The sequence below is a fragment of the Cyrtonyx montezumae genome, unplaced genomic scaffold (genome assembly GCF_038088225.1).
Source record: "Cyrtonyx montezumae isolate F1298 unplaced genomic scaffold, pur_monq_1.0 scaffold_36, whole genome shotgun sequence".
In the NCBI taxonomy this organism is placed as follows: domain Eukaryota; kingdom Metazoa; phylum Chordata; class Aves; order Galliformes; family Odontophoridae; genus Cyrtonyx; species Cyrtonyx montezumae.
The window spans coordinates 12,793,419-12,814,021 of NW_027072041.1; the positions used below are offsets into that span (position 1 = coordinate 12,793,419).

At 39.2% G+C, this 20,603-nt stretch overlaps 1 protein-coding gene across 2 annotated transcripts in view; it reads left to right on the forward strand.

The window, feature by feature from the left end:
* ARB2A (ARB2 cotranscriptional regulator A) overlaps window positions 1-20,603 on the forward strand; it is a 247,419-nt gene that overhangs the window by 190,995 nt on the left and 35,821 nt on the right. For both annotated transcript variants that reach the window (XM_065745600.1, XM_065745602.1), the window contains one exon: window positions 2,978-3,062. In XM_065745600.1, the coding sequence (XP_065601672.1) occupies window positions 2,978-3,062 (85 nt within the window). The remainder of the gene's footprint in view (window positions 1-2,977; window positions 3,063-20,603) is intronic.

Below are 20,603 nucleotides of genomic sequence, written 5' to 3' on the forward strand. Positions count from 1 at the left end.
TACACTGTTGTAGCCCAGGTGTTGTCTGGTATCCGGTGCAAAGTCCTGAGAGCAACCAGAATGCCAGAGTTCTGCTCCTGGTGCAATATGATGGTGGTAGAAAAGCCTCTTTATGTCCTTTGTGATTCAGCTTGCTGATTTGTACAGCTGGCAAAAAAATCTTGCTTCTGTAAGACGTGGTTACTTCTGAAGTGCTCTGAGATTTTCTGATCACGGAGTTTTACTACGGTAGGAGGGAGACGACTGGTTGGTCCGAGATAATCCAATGGTGATTTATGGCCAGCAAGCACAGTTTTACACTGCTTAAGTATGGGATTGTTGTGATTTAATTTTTTTAAAGTGAGACTGGCTGGATTTCTGAGTTCCTTTCTTGTCAAATCAAGCTTGTAGCCATGTTTTCTATGTCCACTTCAGAATGGTAAATCTAAAGGTGGCAAATGCAAACTGTCGTGTGAACTTTCTGTTAGGTGTGAGTTTTTCTTGCTGTTTTAGTGAACCACTGTATGTAGACTGCCTACTCTGGACTTAACCTTACCGTTTTATAGGCCATGACTGATGGGAGTGGAGAATCACCTGGGATGCAGTCTGACAGCTCTGACTTAAATGTTAAAAACGTGAGGAATGGTAACCCCTACAGGCCCTGTCAGAAAAATCCCCATTTTCTTTATGGGAAATCAAAACCTTAAAATATATGTTATGTAGTAAAACTGAAATTTTAAATCCTGTAATTTGAATCTGACAACTCCATTTTTCTTTAAGCGTTTAATCTGAGTAAGACAAGTGCATTACCTTTAATTTCATTTGCAGAATGTAGATCTTAAAGAATAAGTTAAATGATTAATGGCCTAAAAAGTGGATGGAGTGTCATAACTTACATTAGCATTGAAAATCTCCAATAAGAAAGAAGAACTTTACATATGTGAAGTGCAGCTGAGTGGTATTAAGACTAGCATATCACCTGGATATCTCTTACTTTAATCAGGTTTAAGGCTACTGGTAAAATGAATAATAATTAAAATATACACCTAATCGCTGCCTGTCTGTAGGGCTAATTGCTGTCATTGAAAGAATGAATTGTTAAAAAAGTAATTCTTCATCGAGCTATCTCTCCTGTATCATTGGTGGCCTATTTTTAGTACCTATAGAAGTCATGATTTTTGAATTTATTAGGAGCTGTGATGAATGATAAAACAAATCATCCATTTACATATCTTGACACTGCTTTCGAGAATACTTATTTCTTACAGGCAAGTGTCACATTGTATATAAAAGCTGGTTAATTGTGTGCTAATCTTCTGTATTATCTTCAGCTCTCTGATGTAGTGTTCTATTGGTAGTTAATATTAATTTTACTTATTTCAAATGAATGTAATACTTCATAAAAATTCTACTTCTTTTATAATTTTTGCCGTCTTACATTTGCAATTTCACATTCAGCTGTTAATTAAAATTATATATGCAAATTGTAAAATGTGTAATACTTTACTACTTTAAACCCTAAAGCCTTTGTCAAATATTCCATTTTTTACTTAAAAAGTTACATTTCTGGATATTGTGTTTATTTTCTTTTTATTTTATTTTATTTTATTTTATTTTATTTTATTTTATTTTATTTTATTTTATTTTATTTTATTTTATTTTATTGTACATTGAGTTCAATAGTTTCATTGATCTACTGTTTCTTACAAAAATCTGCCATGCTTTGTGAACTTCACTTTCTAATCTCATACAGCAACCCTTCCTTTATGTTGTTCCTGCTCTCCCTGGTCCCAGAACAGTAGGGTTGCCTTGACAAATCTATTCAAAAGCCATTCCTCGGCCTTTATTGGTGGGGACTGAAGCCTTTGAAATTCTCTCCTCACTGCAACACAGCTGACATCTTCTTCCAGACAGAATGAATTAAGGAAATACAATAAGACACTTGATCTACCAGTCAAGGATCTTTCCACAGTGAGGACAGACTCCATGGAGCACAACTAGGGCAGAAAGCATCTACAAATACACAATACATGCTTGTTTACCAGAATAGCAAGCATCCATTTGTACAATAGTGATTGATGGGATGATTTTTTAGAAATCTGTCTGAAAATTCATTGGATCTTTCCCCCAAAAAATGTTGTATTTTTTTACTTTTTTTTCTTCAGTGAAATTAATCACTTTCTGAGGAAGGCAAAACTCAGATTTGTAAAACGAAAGCCATTCAGGTCTTGTATTTCAGCTGGCAATCCTGTTAAAAGATAGTTGTTTTATAATTAAGCCTTCAGTGCAACATATGAAACACAGTTTCAGCATATTTTATTAAAGGTGCTCTATTTAATACTTTAATTCATTTACTCCTCTGAGTAGATAGCATGTGGAGCAAAATATTTAAAAACTGACTTGTACATTCATCCTACTCAGAGATTTAGGAATGAAAGTAAATATTACTACTTCCTCAACCAATTCCCCATGGACCAGTATTAACATTTTTAAATGTTCACGCCAATTCATCTCAGTTGTATTTTCAATTATTTGTATATTAATCTGCTGTCTCGATGGCTTCCACTCAGCTGTAATTTCACAGCCTTCTCAGCACAAACATAGTCCTTCAGAACTCCCTTAAAATTCTGACTTCTTGTGACTTCTGAAGCAAGCACCTCCATGTTTGTATAAATGCCTGTTTAACAGTTACAGAGGGGAATGGCTTAAAAGTGTGAAGTGGATACTCCAGGCTCCCATTGGTCCAGGAGCCTACTGGAGACCACTGAACCTCTACGTGGTGATTAAAGACAGCACACTGCAAATCTGCTGAGTTACAGTCTTCCTCTGTTTACATATTTAGTATGAAGTTAGAGTATTTAAACATCACTTGGTATGACCAAGCTAGCGTAACTTCCAATCCCTGTTGAGGTTGCTGGGTATATTTTGGTGTGTACAAAGTCTGTGTTTATTCTAGCTCTGAGTTTTTGACTTACCAACTGCACATCTTCTCACACAGAACTGTTGTAACTGGGTGTCCAGCTCCGAGCCACTGGACACATCTGTGGAGTCCATGCTGCCTGACTGCCCCCGAGTCTCTGCAGGTATGTTGCTTTGTGTGCAGCCAGTGGATATACCTGTTTGTGTCCACCGAGTGCCTGGTTATTTAAAAATACATTTGATTTTGAGTGTATCTTAACCATTTTACAGCAAGATACGGTTAAAAGCATGTGGCTGACTGAAGGTTACTCTTTTATTGCATACACTTAATTTTATGTTTCTTGGATACCACATAAGCTTTCCTCTCTGCTTACATTTTTCGAGTCTTCTTTTCTCTTTGGGTTTAATTATTAATGACTTACAGATAGAAGCTTAAGGAAGACAATAATGATGATGAAAACTGGGAAATTTACCATATGTTGTTGAATAAATAGCTTTATGTAGGCAAGAAGAGTTAAGGAAAGGCACACCTAAGTGAAATAAGACACTTTTCAGAGTCTTGATAAACAGACATCTGATGTATAGAGCAAATTATTCACAGTGTCCAAGAATCTTGATATGAGATTTCTGTTGTTTTGGAAGCATACAGCTATGCTCTCCCATTAGTGAACCATAAATCATAAGGAGCACGTAGAATAATACACACAGTTTTGTTAATGTGTAATAATTCCAGAAAGTAGATACAATTGTCAGTGTAGCAGAAAAATCTCAAGTCTCTGTGGGAAAGTAATCGAAAATACACAAAGCTGTTACTGAACATGTTTGATTTGATTGTTCATGTTTGATTATCAGATTTCCTAGAAGCCATGGGTAGCGTATTTCTGTAGAATATAAAACCAGGTTCAAAGGAGCACCATGATCATGCCCATACAATATTAATTTATTAGCTGGAGCACTGTTTGACCTTGCACTGTGAAACTCAGTTGTTCGTTTGTCAAGTTAGGTATTCGTATCTGTCTAGATATGTGAGGTTGTTAACGAGACCTCATATTGCAGACAAAATTTAGTTTACTGCAGGTTATTTTTAAGGCATGGAAAATTTAGCAGTGCTCTGTTTGAGAGCTCAAAACAACTAGAGACCAGTAATCACATCTGTACTGTGGGTTGGGATCTAATTGTGCAGATCATCAGCTTTGTACAGACACAGTGCAATAGCATTGACATTGCTCTTTAGTGCTTAGGGAAATGAAATATTACTAAAATTTTCATAGATTCAATGTTCATTTACCAACTTCTTACTCCTTTAGGGAAAAATACTGCAATTTAAAAGAAAAATATTGTTCAGTAGTAGAATACTTCAGAACAGAATTAACTTTCAGTCTTTGACTTGTGTGTCACTTCTGTGGAAGAGAGCACATTATGGAGGTCATTTTAGTCAGGTAAATAAGTGCTTGGATAGCAACCCATCAGTTTATAGTGCACTTGCCAATAGTGGAAACTGTCCATTTGAGCTTCTCCTCTCTTTCTTTCTATTCGTGTCATGTAAATAATGTAAAGAGTGTTATATAAAAAAAAAATCCAAAATGTTAATTCAAAAACAGCTCAATAGAGCTATGAACAAGTCTTAGTTTTATATTTTCGTTGAGGAAGCATCATAGTGGGCATAATGTTTATGCTCAACATCAAGTCCCAGGTATACTGAAGTCTTTAGCAAAAAAATTAATTTGAATAGAGTAGGATTTCAGAAAATAAAGGTTGCGAAATAGTAAGCTGACTGTTCGTATTTGTTTTCATGCATATATACAATGCCACAAGATTAAGGTCACTGATATGGTAAGAAATTTCAGACAGGGATTTAAATGGAAGCTGACTTCTTCCAGCTTGGTTTTTATAATACAAGAACATTTTTTAAACAGCATAGCTCTGTGTGACTACTGCTGATCACTTTACTGATATGTTTTTGTTTATTCTTCTTTTATACATGGCCAAATGTAAGACATTAACTGAGGAACAACTGAATAATTATTACAGTGTGTTTATTTGAACAATGGCAAAAGCCTGCATTACAGCAATCTGTAATAAATTTAAGAAATGCTACTAGATTTAAAAGCATTAGTATTTAATGTGATTTTCTGCAAATTGCAGTACTGAAATAGCCCACATTCAAATATTGGCAGCATTGCCCTTGGTATTTAAGTGAATAACAGCAATCACAGCAATGAGAGACTTCTTAATAAATCTTCTGCAGAAGGAAGATTAATTTCTCTTTTCTGCTTGGAACCCCATTTTTTATTTGTGTTTGTACTGAGAGGTAAGTCCTCAAGTATCTGTTTCTTGGTCACATCTCATAAGAAAATTTTTTCCATGTAAGATTTGTTAGCATATTGGGATATACAGGCAAAATCAGTTTATTTTGAGCAGCGTCCAGCTACTGTACTATACTACTCATGTTCTTTTGTTGTTACTCTTCCCTTTTCTTTCTGACAAGAGCCGGGCATTCTTCCTTATCTGAGGAGACTCCAGCAGTCTTCCTCAGTCATTTATAATTTGCTGGTTTGGGTTGGCAGACACCAGTCCCCTCTGCTCAAAGCTGTTCCTGGTTTCCAACTGTGGAGCACTCCATAAGGTCCTCAGCTGTTGCCCTATCAACTCATTGGCTTGGGTGATCTCTCTGTCTGTCTCCTGCCTTCAGTCTTCCAACTTCTCCCACCCTATTCACTTTCAGCCTCGTTAAAATCCTCTTAGACTTTTGTTCTTTTCCCTTAGTCTTAATCCACCTTCCTGATGAAGTAAAACCAAAAGACCTCTCTTCTTTCTTTCTCAGAGGAGATGCACCAACACTCATGTACATAATCAAATAGAAACAGGTTATTTTGTAACATCAGTAAAATGAATTGAATTCTGACTGGCTGCAGAAAAAAGAAACTCTTAAATGTGGGAGATGTGAGACCTCTGCTAGCGCTGCTGGTGACCAGTGTTAAACTTCGGAATAGTGTTTTGAGGGGGGATAATAGATTCTGTATGTTATATAAAACATTTTGTTTACTTTGGGTGAGCCAAGCGCAACTTCTTCTACTTAGGATTCCAAAAGGCTGCTGAAGGTGTTGGGCTTTTTTATACATGAATAAATGGAAGGGAAAAAATGGTTTTACATAATCACAGAATAGCTGAGGTTGGAAGAAACCACTGGAGGTCATCTGGTCCAAACACCTTCTCAAGAAGAGTCACCAAGTTAGGCCCTGTTGCCCAGGAGTATGTCCAGGTTTCTAGAACATCCCTTGCATGTCAGTAAAGAAGTCATCATCATTGTACTTCATATGAAGATAAGTTGTGGAGTTTTTATTAGTATTCTTGCCCTACTTGTGGTACTAGATTAGGAACTCAGTGCAGCAAACTGAGCTGCTGTTTTCAGAGTTTTGGTATCTAAACTCATGCTGAGCCCCTGCTTAGTGGGTCCTCACATCTTCCTTCCACCTGTGCCCCTTGGATCCATCATACTGCTGATGTGGAGGTATGGAGAAAGAGGCCCCATAGTTGCTCCCATGAAGGAGCAGCATTGTCATCCACTGAGCCTCTCAGCATAGCCACAGCCAGAAGCATTCCTGTGTGCATTAATCACATGCTATGTACTTTGGCAGGGGGGAAATTTGGAGATTTTTCTGTATGCACATAAGAGACTTGCAGTTCAAAACAAATGAAAGATGAAATTCAGCAGAGCTCACTGAAAAACAGGAAAAGCTTGTTACCTGCTGTTTTTGAGTCGTTGGCATAGCTTGATTTAATATCCAGACAAGAATATGCTACTAAACAGTCCCCTGGAGACCACTGCTTTGTGCTAAGTAATAGAATAGCATCAATAATCCTTCCATGGGGCTACAGTAAATTTAAGTAAAGTTATTCTGGACTGCTAGATCTGCTTAAGAGCACTGATCCAAGGAACTGGGATCATGGCTTGCTTATATTGGTACTGATGAAACCAAGAATTATCCATTTGACTGCAGAAGTGCTAGTTTTATTGGCTTTATCTGACAGCTGGCTTTTTTTCCCACTGCTGTGCAAGTTCAGGATTTATGCCGGCAGGCCTCCTTAAGGCACAAGTGCATGCTGAGCAGATCTTGGGCTTCAAGCAGAAGGACTTCCAACATGGTCATGGCTGTGCTGAGCTGCAGGATCTGTTCTATGAGGTAATTATGTGAGAGAGGTCTATGCAACCACAGAGAAGATCTGACTTACTTTGTCTCTGCTTTTTTACTCTCAGATTTCTTTAAACCCCACTAAACTGCTCATAACAAACAAGGCAGAAGCAACCGTAAACTGTATTAAGCACAGAGACAATACCTGGCTCATCCCCTGAGTGTTTTTTAGTCCGGTTTACCAATGCTTCTGATTTTTCACTCTTTAATCAATTTTCTGAAGACTGATCTAGAGCATTTTCTGACACTGCTGTTCTGTGATCAGTGATCAGCGTCCAATAACTTTACCAATTTAAGGAGGAAGTACAAAACCACACGCATTTCAAAATAAGACAGATTAAGCATTTTACCCATTTTGCTAAAAATGTTATTTTTGCATTCAATAGTCGTTCATGGAGATTAAGATTACAGTAATCAGTGTTTACTGTAAACCTCTCTGCGTTTTATGTCTTCGTGTTCATGTAGTTCTGTCAATAAAAGCTTTTCACTGAAAAGATTAAACACCACAGTGTTCTGTCAAAGCGTCAGGCTGCTATGTTTACTTACATGTCAGTGTTTTAAGGTATTTTCAGCCTTAATAGTGCAAGCTGAGAGTGCAGAGATCTGCAGCATGAAGGTTGCTCTGTAGCCAGGTGTGAGCAACCTTCCAGACTGGAGTAGCTCATCCTGCATGTCCATTTCTGCCCCTGTACATTGTCTGTCAGGGATTGGAAGTTATTACAGACACTTTGAAGCATCAGCCTGCCTCAGCACTGGCTCTAGCAGTTGCTGCACATGTGCACTAAGTCTGACTTCAACTAAAGTCTTCTTAGTGCAGGAGTAAGTAGCTTTTCCTCTGCACGTGATTCTTCAAAAGACCTCTGCTCGTAGTCTCCTGCTCAGCCTCAGGTGTTCCAGGCAGCTTTTTGTTTCATGTGTAATACCTAGCTGGATATGAGCTTGCATGTTGTGTTTTGAGTCCCTTAGTTTCACGGTGCTTTGGGAAGGACGAAAATCTATAAAGACCAGTTGAGCAGGATTTCAGATTCAGTTCCAGAAGGACAGAGCCTCAAAAGTAAATAGAAAAATAGGAATTTGAAAGCATTGACTTGAGCTACTTGAGTGAGAGAATTCAATTCTTTAAGAAATTTTATTTTGTCATTAATTGTTATAACTTCCTAGGTAATACCCCTAGAGTTGTTATTTTGTACTACAAAGTACTTGTAATTCGTGTAATGTCATACAAAACATGTTTGGGTTAGCACTGACATCAGATAAACTATTATTTCATCAAAAATTACTCTAGTATTCAAACATCTGTCCCAGTGCATTTTTTAGAGTACAGTTAACTCATTAGGGTGACGTATGCTTGTTTCAGACTCCCCAAGGCTGTCTTTGATTGTGGTAATAAAGAATAATGTGAATTACTATAGCTAGGTATTTTTGTCAAGATGTTTGGCAATGATTAGTTGACCTGACATAACTATTAGTGCTTAATATTATTTCTTCCATCCTTAGTACAAGGGCTGTCTCAAAATCTATGCCTCCTATGTTACTCTGTTAGCCCACAACATCAGAGGCAGATGTTGGTGGTACGGCAGTAGAGCATGAACCTTGCCACCAATATTCCATTACGTTTTGTTGCCTTGTGACAGATGGCAGCAGAAGGGCAGCCTGACCAAACAATGTCCAGCACAGAAGTGCAGACAGAGCAAAGATGTGCCACTTAATTCCTCCATGCAGAACAACATGGCAGCCGTTGACATGCATCGACACTTTCTGAACATTTCTGGAGACTGGGCAGTGGGTGTGAGCACACTGTGGTGATGGGTGCTGTGTTTCAACAGTGGCAGCAGCAACACTGGGTCACCTCTGCTGGTGCAGACTGTTATGAGCTCAGCACGCAGGTCTTGTTCATCACCAGTGAAAATGCACAGCTCGTGGTGACCATGTTGAAAAAAAAGCATTCTGCGCTGGGAATTTGCTCTATCAAACAGTGTTGTGCTCTTTGTATCTGTTGTAGTTCTTGTGAAAATAAATAGGAGGCATTACTTCCAGAGTAACCTGTGTATTTCCAGGTCTTTCTGCATTGCTGGCCGATGTCTTATTCTGAAGCAAGATTGCAAACTCTTGAGTTATTGCTCTTGTTTTCTCTTACTAGTGCATCATCTCACCAGATGCAGATGCTAGTCAGAGCAGGTGTTGCTTAGCCAGTTGCGAGCATGGCTGTGCTCCCAGAACACCTGAGCTTTGTCTTCTTGCTGGCATTTACAGACTGTATGGCAGTGCAACATATAACAAATGCATGCATTATGATGGGCAGATGCATCCACATGACACTTTAAAGAAGGTATGCTAAGTATAATTAAGTTATTGGCAAATAAAACAGTGTAGTACCAGGACAATCAGCACCAGTTCTGCCCATTGAATGGGAATAGCTAAAGCAAGAGACACTTTATTTTCCAGACCTTTGAAATTCCCTAGGTAAGAGATGATGCTGGGATTCAAACTAGCCTTTTTCCTCCAGATGGTGTTAGTATATGCCCTAGCAGGAATAGGTATTTTTCTACCTCCTGCTGGTCTTCTGGGTTTTTTTTGACCCACAATGCCTCCTGGCCTCACAGTACAGTTGGACACCCTTGTGTTGAACAGTTCCCCTCAGTCCCTACAGCAACAATGGGGATAAAGTGTCATCTCTTGGGGATACCTGTCATCTCTTCTGGGGTACCTGCAGGTTCCAGGCCAAGAAGAGTGAAACACTTCACATGGGTTTCAGAGAGTTTTGGTTAAGTACTTTGTGGGACTGATATTGAATATTATTTTTGGCATTATAAATGGTTTCCATGGACTGTGACTCATTTTAAGAAGTGTTTCCCGTGTTCCCTTCTCAGTAGCTCAAATAAAGCCAGAACATCAATAGAGGTGGAATCTGGTATGTCACTGAGATCATAATTCTGGCAAAGTCTGTAAGGAGATGTTCATACCCCAGAGGGATGTCCATTTGAAATTCACTGGCAACATTTTTATTTATATTGACACGATATCAAAAATTCATTTGCATTTCGCCCGAATGTTCTCTCAAATACAGATTTGCAGATTTGGCAGAATTTTTTTCAGGTGTACTCATTCTGTTGAAAACTTTTGATCTTTTTTCATAAATGCTTATACTTTGAGACAGGAAGGACATTTCAGTTACTTTTCCTCCATTTGCATTTAGTTCATTATATTTTTAGCAGATGTAGTTACACAGTTATAACCAGCATTTGGTTGAAGTGTTTTTTCACAGAAGTAATTCAGCTTTGGCTGGAATGATTCAGGAGGTAGGAAATCCACTGCTTCCTCATGTAATTTGTCAAACTATTAACAGAAGTAGCTCATTTCTGGTTTGACTTTGGTTTCATATTCCAGCCATTAGTTCTTGTTGCATCTTTTTCTACTAAGTTATAGAGCTATTGAGTACATTTGCTTTTTTTTTCCATGTGAATTATATACTGGATTCAAGTCAACATTCCAATTTCTTCTGAGAAACAGAACACTTTGAGTTTTGTAAGTCTCACTGCAGTTAACTGGAGGTAATTTCTCCAGGTTTCAAGTGCTTTCATACATTTTTCTGTGGCATCTCTAGTCTTTCAATTTCCTTGAAAAGTACCCATCTGCGTTTCTAAGGCAGAATAATGCAGTATACAGACTTCAGAACTTCAGTACTTGTTTTTCTCCAGTTTCACCCACCAAGAGTGAGATTTGACCCTTTTTATCACCACAGCATAGTCTGTTTTTGAGGAGCTTGTTCAGAATCTTGTGATATCCTTTCTACAACTGCTGCCCTTCATCTTGGTACATAACAAGTCTTACAAAAGATTGCATGTATTCTTATAAAAGAGAATGAAGATAAACACACAAAAGAAGACTAAAAGACCATAGCTTCATAGGTTCATAGGTGCATTAGGTTGGAAAGGACTTACAAGATCATCTAGTTCAACCATCCTCCTATCACCATCCCTACCCACTAAACTACTAAATCAAATCCCTTAGCACCTCATCTAAACCTTTCTTGAACAGCGCTAGGGATGGTGCCTCAACCACCTCCCTAGGCAGGCCATTCCAGTGCCTGACCACTCTTTCAGAGAAAAAATGTTTCTTCAGGTCTAGTCTAAATCTTCCCCGGCGCAACTTCTGGCCATTCCCTCTCGTCCTTTCATTATTTATCAGGGAGAAGAGGCCCACACGCTCCTCACCATAACCTCCCTTCAGGAAGTCGTAGAGTGCAATAAGGTCTCCACTGAGCCTCCTCTTCTCCAGACTAAACAATCCCAGCTCCCTCAGCCACTCCTCATAAGACTTGTGCTCCAGGCCCCTCACCAGTTTTGTTGCCCTTCACTGAACACGCTCCAGGGCCTCAATGTCCTTCTTGTAGTGAGGGGCCCAAAACTGAATACAGTACTCGAGGTGCAGCCGCACCAGAGCTGAGTACAGGGGGATGATCACCTCCCTGCTCCTGCTGGCTACACTATTTCTAATACAGGCCAGGATGCCATTGGCCTTCTTGGCCACCTGGGCACACTGCCGGCTCATGTTAAGCTGAGCATCAACCAACACCCCCAGGTCCTTTTCTTCTACCACAGTTATTCTTTTTTACAACCATTTTGCCAACCTTCACACAAGTTTTACCACAGGTGGATTTACATTTGCTTCCTGTGTTGTTGAAAAGCCTCAGGACATCTTGGCAAGAACATCTCTGTTCAATTGTGGTTTCTTCATGACAACTACATTTGCAGATTACCTACTCTGCAAGTTCCTAGAAATATTGAGTAATTTTGATTTTTAACACGTTTTGACAAGTAAACAGAAATTCTCTAGTTGTTCCATTTGTTCTCTCGTGACTTTATGAAGTATTGATCAGTTTCTGCCAAACTGGAAGTTCTAGTGGTAATTAAGCTACTCCAAGTTTAGTGATAGTAGTAGACTGCTTAGAAGAACTGAGAAGTATATCTTCCTAATAAAAGGAAAACTTTTGATCTTTCATTTGTAGTCTCCAGTGTCACAGAATTGTAGGCCCATTTGTAACATGGATCAGCTTCATCTCTCAGCCCAAAGCAACATCAATTTTTTTACATTGTCTCCTGGCAGATGCCCACATAATTCTTTCTTTTGTGTCGTGTGATGCCGTATCCTCCTTGGGTATTTTTTTTCAAACTTACAGATTTAGTTACTCTGTCTTCCTTGTCTTAATCCAAATATATACAAGCTCAGGAGCAGCTGGATAAGCAATGGTTGCCCCACAAAATACATCGGCCAATTGGATAGAGTGGTAAGCGCTGAGAGTGATTAGAAGTCTGGAGCAGATGGCTTGCAATGAAAATTTGAATGGGCTGGGATTGTCTTCCATAAAGAGCTGCATTTGTTAGAGAAGAGCAACAGAGGAAGAGAGACATGTAAAATGTTGTAAAAAAATTTTTAATAAGTGAGAATAGATGACTGTTCACATCCATGAAATTTATGGAGCTATGTATACATTTTCCTTTTCTTCAAGTTTACAGGTGTGCCAGGCTAACTGTGCAGATAAGGCTGGGAGATTTCTCCTGAGTTCTTTAATTTCTCTGGTATTTTTATTTAAAAAGAACCCCAGTAGCCAGTTTTATGACTCCTGAATACAAACTCTGCAAGCCTGCCAATACAGAAATATTCATCCCAGAGAAGATACCGATGAGTTGAAATAGAATGAACTTCATCAAACACCTTGCCTTTTTCTGTCCAAATAGAGAACAGAAACATACATTGAACAACTTCATACTTTCTTCTGCACTGTTATTTTACAATCTCTATCTGGAAATCGACATATGTTTGCTATGGATTTCATTTGTTGCACATGTATAAAAAAAGAAAGTTCCTCATTGTGCTCAGTTTGCCAGGCAAAGTTTTTGCTTTGATAACTTTGAGAGCTTTCCTTATCGTCTTTTTATACCGATTAACAGGCTATTACCACCTTTTTCTATACGTAACAATTGGTTTTGCTCTGAACCAGAAGGACTAAGGCTCTCCTTTTTACACAAATTTTAAGATATTGCTCATTCTTTTATGTTGAAATATCTCAGCTTGAATAAATTCCCCAGTACTTTCCCTACCTTGAAGAAAATAGCCATGCAAACACCAAGTTTGCGTGTTGCTGGCTGAGACTTCTCTGTTCAGTCAGACTGAATGTAATCAGGTCAGGTTCACTGGCCCCAGGCAGCCACCCAGTTCCAGCCCAGTGATTTCATTCATACTTATCCATCACAATGCTGTCCGAAATGGTAAATTCATGGAAAGCATTTTACCTTTTTCATGTTAGAAAATTACCACTGGTTATTTTCAGGAACTCTTTCTTAATTTTGCTGTAGAGCTGCCAGAAGAAGCCAACAGTATTCACTTCCTGATCTGATGTCTTCTAAGGCACGGAGGCTTTTCGTGCCCTGCGGATCCATGCTTAAGGAGCAGTTCATTCTGTTCTCTGTTTTGTTAAGGTCACAAGCCTCCCTGCCAGCACCTCTTCCTGCACATTTTTTGACTCAGTGGCATGCATCCACTGAAGATTTACTGTCATATTTATTTCTGCCTTTGGAATGAGAAGCAGTGTTTTTAGAATAGAGCACTATATCCTCACTGCTTTTATGCACTCAAATAACTCCAAATAGGTAATAAATGGACATTTTAATATCTCAGGCATACAAATTATCTTAGCAGCTGTCAGTAATGCCTGTTATATCAAATTGCTGCTCCTGGCTGTGACTGGACAGCAAACAGGAATTGGAGAAACCCCTGGCAGTGGCATAGAATTGATTTTAACATTCTTTTTCTTTTTCTATGCTGCATAAATTAAATATATTTGCAACACATGGAGGTTAAATCTGTATCATATTTGCCTTCTTAGCACCTTGCCCTCAGATTGCTAATTTTACAGTTTTCTGCCTGCTCCGACTAGCTCTCAGTTGAGGTTTGTTTCCCAACCTGTGAAATAACCAAAAGATGAGAAACATGGAGCTTCGTGATGCCATTTTTAGAGGTCCTTTTCGCAGTACATTTGCACTTTAAACTTTCTCCCATCAAGGAACGTGCCTGTATTTGTAAGGCTCAATTTTCTCTTGGAAGGACTTGTCATTTTCAGCCAGCGACTCATCTCGTTGTGTTAATGTGCAGGGACAGATAAGTGACTTGTTTAAAATGTGTTGTGATTATTACTTATTTATTAAAAGCAAAAGCAAACAACTGCTTCTGACTAATGTTCAGATGCTGATTGTTTGCATAAGTAGTTTTAAGTACAGAACTAATTTAAGTAGACATGCTACATTATTACGTTATGATGTGAAAACCCTACTCAGTGTGATAACTGCTAATATATTATGAATGCATATTTTTTTCCAGGAAATACTTCATTCTGGCAAGCTGATTTTGCTTAATAAGGCTTTTAAAATTATATTCTGAGTTTTATATGATACAGTGAGTAGAGATTTTTCCCCACGTTAATGCTTTTATACATACCCACATCATTATAATAGAGAAATAATCCATGCATTTAGTAGAGTAAAGCATTAAGATGATGCTCATTATTGCTACTGTGAGTACAGCAGTCAGTTTAAGGCAAATATCTTATACTTTGAAACAAACACTAGTAAGTGCCTATCAGTATTTCTAAGGATGAAAAGACACTTTTTTGTTAGTGTAATCTGTGTGCAAATTAGGCATTGCATATGGAAATCCATGCTGGTTTATCTGAGATTTTTATATTAATATCATTATTTGAAATCATGTTATAAAATACAATATGTTTATGTATAGCTTTTATTACGTATAAATAAAACACACATATATTTGAAATCTGAGGCCCGTTTTTTTTACTCTTGGATACTTGCATGAGGTTCTGTTTGAGTGCCATGGAGAGCTTTCACACCTGATGAGGGCATGCCATAGCTTTGCTAAGCAGGACAGTTTATTTTTCTAACTGTAGTTTCCCTCCTTGCCTCCAAATGGTCAGTGCTTTTATGCTGGAGTTTTGAATGCTCCTGCTGGGCAGGAGTTGGAGCAGGAGCAGCACTGTCCTTGGAGAAAATGCCAATGCTGGGATCGGGATTTTTTTGCCTGTACAAAACTTGAGAACACTCACTCCCTGAGAGCTGATGTCACTTTGCAGTGCTGGAGTAAATGGCCTTTGAGGACTTGCTGTTACAGTATTGCATTAAAATATTTGTTATTTGGGAACAGAGGGCTGGGCATCCTGTTATGCAACTCAGTCCATTTAATAAAATGTATTCCCTTTTCAGGATTTCCCCATAAAATCTAACACACATGAGATAATGACTGAAGATTTCCTGAAGTGATACAGTGCTAAAGTCTTACTGTAATGCAAGTAAAATCTGCAACATACAACTAGTTTTATTTCATGCTCTGCATGTTCAGGATTTTGACAGTTTCCTACTACAGACTGAAGAACTCATGTGTTTTGCACACAAACTTAGCGTAGTTTATGAATCTTGCAAATTCCTGTTCATTGCTGGGGACCTGATGCAGCTGCCATTAAAACCAAAGTAAAGACTCCCGGTGGCTTTCGTAGGTCTTGCATCAGTCTTTATGCCTCTGCAGTTCACTGTTTAAATCAAGGACTGAGTGTGAAGCAATAGCAAATTCTTAAGTAAGTGCATTTTTTTCCCACCAGCCAGTAGTCACAGGCTGCTGCCTCCAAGCCTGACCAGCAAGAGCATGGTCTGAACAGGGAGGTGGGTTGCAAATTGAGCAGTAAGTTTTTTTATGCACACATAAAAAAAGATCAGTGCCCATATCTCCCCATATCCTTGTGTCTTTGTTCCAGGATAGTTCAGGGCTCAGAAGTCAGGTTCTTGTGTCTTCTTAAAACGGCATTTTTTACATGTATTTCTTTAAAGATGTATTCACAGCTTGTAGTTTGCACCTGCAGACAAATAATGTTATCTTGGTAACAGAGTTCCCAGCAACCACAGGTGGATTGATTTGTCATCATGCAAAGCTTTTATCTGCCATGTAAAAAATATTCCCCACATGAATGAGGAAATAGAAATTGATTTTGAATAGCTATTCTTTCCACACATGGGCTCTTTTGTTATACATTTTGTTAATTCTGATATGATTTTTATGCGCTACATCTTTTTTCTAAACTTTTTTCTGGTTTACTGCCTGACTTTGTTTAATGCTGCTAAACGATTTACTGAAGCTTTACAAGTGATGTTTCTGTTGCCAGAGAGACTTTGAGCTGAATGCTGTCCCCAGATATGATACAATATTATGTTAGCATTAATATGGATATTGATGCAAAATCAATGCAAATAGACTCCACAACTAATCCCACACTCCCTCACTCAAGCTTACTGGCAGCAACACTAAGTTATTTCTTTGATTTCAGTGCTGAATATGCAGTATTTATGAGGGGTTGCACTTCTCTTTACACCCTTATTTCAGTAATCATTATGCCATTGCACACTAAAACTGTTCTTACAATTAAATCTCTTTCAGCATTTTTGTCTAACTCTTAGTCTAACTCATGTTTTGGGGCTGTCTTTGATTTCTGTGACAGTTTCTCCTCCAAAACTTTGCACCCAGTTTTTGAACATGATGACCATCTTTTAGCTGGCAACAGCTAAAAGTTCATAACCTGTCACAGGCAACACAACCCTCCCTCTAAAAGGGGTGAGCGTGTGTGATGTGCACAGGACTGTTTGGATGAAGGTCACAGTTCCACATATACTGATGGCTCTGGAAAAAGTGCCTGGCTCCAGTGCACTATTAGGCTGTAATTAGTGTAACTAACAACTAATATGAAGGAGCAGAACAGAGGTCACCACAAGACTTCAAAGGTCTTAACAGGTTAAGGTTGGAGGGCATTCTATCCCCTGGCTTAATCTGTTGCCATATCTTCTGAGATTTGTTGAAATCTTCACTGACCTCTAACCTCGACGTGTTGCCCTCTCATAATTTACTGGTCACATGCCACTTTATTTCTGTCCACTTGGGCAGGCATGGGTCTTTGGGAATGGTGTCTCCCCTTTGTGTCCAGATATAAATGTGCTCAGGTAGAGAGCTTTTTGATGTAGGATGGGGATTGTGGGTTAAGTCCTCAGTGTTCTTGCTCCACTACTTCTGCCTCGCTGGAAACGATTGATTTGCTGCACTTGTGATAGGTGGGTGACATCTGACATGTACAGCAGGGTCAAGCTTAAGATGTAGCTGTTGAAATACGTTGGGTAGTATGTTTTCAGAAGATGCTAAATACCACACTTGGAAGAACTGCATTCGTTACCAGCCAAGGATAGCTCAGTTTATATTCTCAGTAAACGTGATTGCTTGAGTTTGTGACTCAATGAGAGCTTATCTTGTGGGACAAATCAGTAGGTAATCCTTCACAGCATTTTAGCATGGGGGTGAAATAGCCATCAGGGACACCACCACCGTACTGCTCTGCGGCTCCTTACCATGGCTAAGCACAACAGCTGTGGGGAGGAAAGTGGTCCCAGGCTGGTGGTGAAGCAGCACACAGCAGACAACTTGCCTGGGCCAAACTGAGCATGAGTTTAGTCATCTTTTTAACTGACTAAACCACTTCAACAGTGACCAAGAGGGAGTGAGAGCAGCCCAACATTAGATTCAAAGTTCGCTAGGGTAAAAAAGAAAAAAAACATTGGATTTCACAAGCATCTACACTCGGATGGTATTTGGGAAATCTTTTTATTTCAAGACTATCTTGCGATTGACTATGGGAGCAGTACATCAAAGCTGCACTGACTTCAAAGCTCAGAACCACTTACAGCTTACAGCTATTACTAAAATATACTGCTTCACCTTGCCAGCAGCTTGTCTCAGCTGCCTCTGCAAGTTACACCCATCTACTTCCTGCCTCCTGATTTTGGGGAAAGGGAAAAAAAAAAGAACAGCTTGTCAATGAGGAATAGTTGAAGCAATGTCAGAGTAGGGGGAAAAAGAAAAACAGCAGCGAACAGACCATCAAGGTGCTAAAGATTTAGTACAGGCTCAACAGCGATTTGCATATGCGTATTCTCCCTTGGCCAGATCTAATGAAGCCGTCTGTGCCAAGGAAAGTCTCCTGACTGTGGTGAATCCCTCTGCAAAAGCCCCTGAGTGAGAAGAGCAAGTTGTACCGACCAGTGCTGAGGTCCAGATGTTAGCTGTCAGCCAGGGGGTCCTGTGCAGGAGTCCTGACAGGTGGGCAAAGTCAGCACTCGTGCTGACTTCATACCAGCAGGGCTGCCTGGGGACCGCAGCAGGCCTTCACATACTGATGAGGTACATCTGCAGTGTCCTCGGGTCTGCACGGGCATACATTCAAGCACGTGCATCCATATGGTGAACCTGGAGGCAGGCTGCCAGCACTGGGCAACGATCACCATTTATTAATGCAAAATTATTGATTCTCCAGTGCTATCGGGGTGGGCTGTAGGAGCGAGGTTTGCATATCTGCTGTGTCTGGAGTCCCTGAAGGAGCTGGTTTGTAACAGTGTGGAACTGTGTTGCATCCTGTGAGCTGATTCAAGAAGGCTGAGGTGTTCTGAAGTCATAATATCTTGCAGTATTAATATTACCCAATGTTTAGAGTTGTTTCATTGTTATTTGCTGATTGGGAGCTTTATGCCGAGGGCTTTCAAAACAGTACATTAATCTGTGAACAAAATCAGTCTTGCAAACAACACAATAATAAAAAGTTAGGAACATGTGCGAGTCTCTGAGTGTGTTTTGTGAAATAGTCTATATGTTTGGTGCAGATCTGTGATATGAGCCGGAGCAGCACAGTCATTTGAAGTTCACTGAAAGCATAGGAGGACACTGTCTTTGCTGTCTGTAAGTTAAACAGGGCATATTGATTTTATTTTTTATTTTTTTTGCACAGCTTACAGCATGGAAATGTGATCTACAGCTATGGCTAGGCAAGCTAACCACATGTGGATTTGTTAAGTACTGCTGGATTAGCAGGAATCATCGGACTGTGCAAGTACAGAGGCTTGACTTCTGTAACTCTCTATTTATGACTTAATCTATTACAATAACAAGTTTTGACTTTATTGGCTGTAAATGAATAGGCACAAATCATCTGCAGAAGCCGTTGTTTTACATGCCTGCCTTTTTTCATGACATAAACACTCTGTAACTTGGCCACGGTACCTAAACAGCCAAAGCTGCAGCTGAAGCTGGGGAATGAATATGTGAAGGTCCAGCAAGTGTACTTAGCTACTGTCTTTTGCATTGCTGCTTAAAATTCAGAAAGCTGTAGTGCATTTATGAACTTGCAGTTTCTTTTTATCTAAATTTACCGTCACTTTTCTTTCTGTATTTTTTGCCTGGTTAATCTTTAGTTCCCTTTATGTTCAAAGATACTTAGATTATGGAAGCTGTGTTCTGCATTTAAATCCAGTTATGATGCAGCCATGCAGAAAGCGCTCTCCTGATGTGAGTCTGGTTTGCTCTTCTCCTTACATTATTATACTTCCTTAAACACCTCCATTACATCATTCACCTTGCTTGAATTCAAAGAGTACAGCAGCTGCGTGGCACAGGTGATCGTAGCTCCACTGAGCAGGCTACCTGTGGCTCCTAAGAAATGCTAATGCATTATCTGCTGTGTTTGTGAAGTTTGCTGTTTGCTGTTGGATTTGGGAAACCGCTCTGCAGCTCTGGAATGAAAACAATATAAATTCCAAGACAAAGAAAGTGACACAGGTATTTATGGGTTTCAGATTATGGCCATTCACCTCCTGAAAACTAATTCCACCAAAAAGAGGTAGATTTAAACCAAATGGTGATTTGAGGGGCAAAGGAAAGCTGACACTACTCCTTAAGAATCTCTTGAATGCAGTCTCTCCGAGTCACCTTCAAAACCATGTGGGCTAACGCCTGGCTTATCACTTGGAGTTTACTGGAAACTAATCTGTTCAAAATGTTTGGAATAAGCTAAAACCTGGCTTGCTCATCTAATGAAAAAGGTCAAAACAGAGAAGAAAGTGGCACTGGTTTGTGTTAGGTGACACTGTGCCCTGCTTGTCTAATTTGATTACACAGCCACTGAAGCCCCAGGCAAAGCTGATTTTAGCTATAATCAGCTTCTTAACCTTTTGAGAACTAACGTAAACACTACCTACCAGTGGTTAATTATGTTGTTCAGTTACACACAACAAAGTGCAAAGGTAAAACTGTAGAACTACAGTAACACATGTTGTGACAAGATTACTCGAGGGGATTAAATTTGTCTGTGTTTTATCTGCGCTTATTGATTTCTTTCTCAAAAATTAAAAACAGATTATGAGCAGGGAGCATCAGTATATCAGTTTTATACAGCATTGCCCTGCTATGCCTCCTTCAGTTCCTCTTAGGAGGGGTCTGGTGTGTGTTGGACTGGTATGGGCGTGGATTTGTTAATTTTTAAGGATTTTAGATTAACTTTTGTTTTAATTATTTTTCAGTAATGAATCATACGCACTCCCTTCCTCTTTCATGAGCATTTTGCAGAAAGTTTTGGAAGCTCTT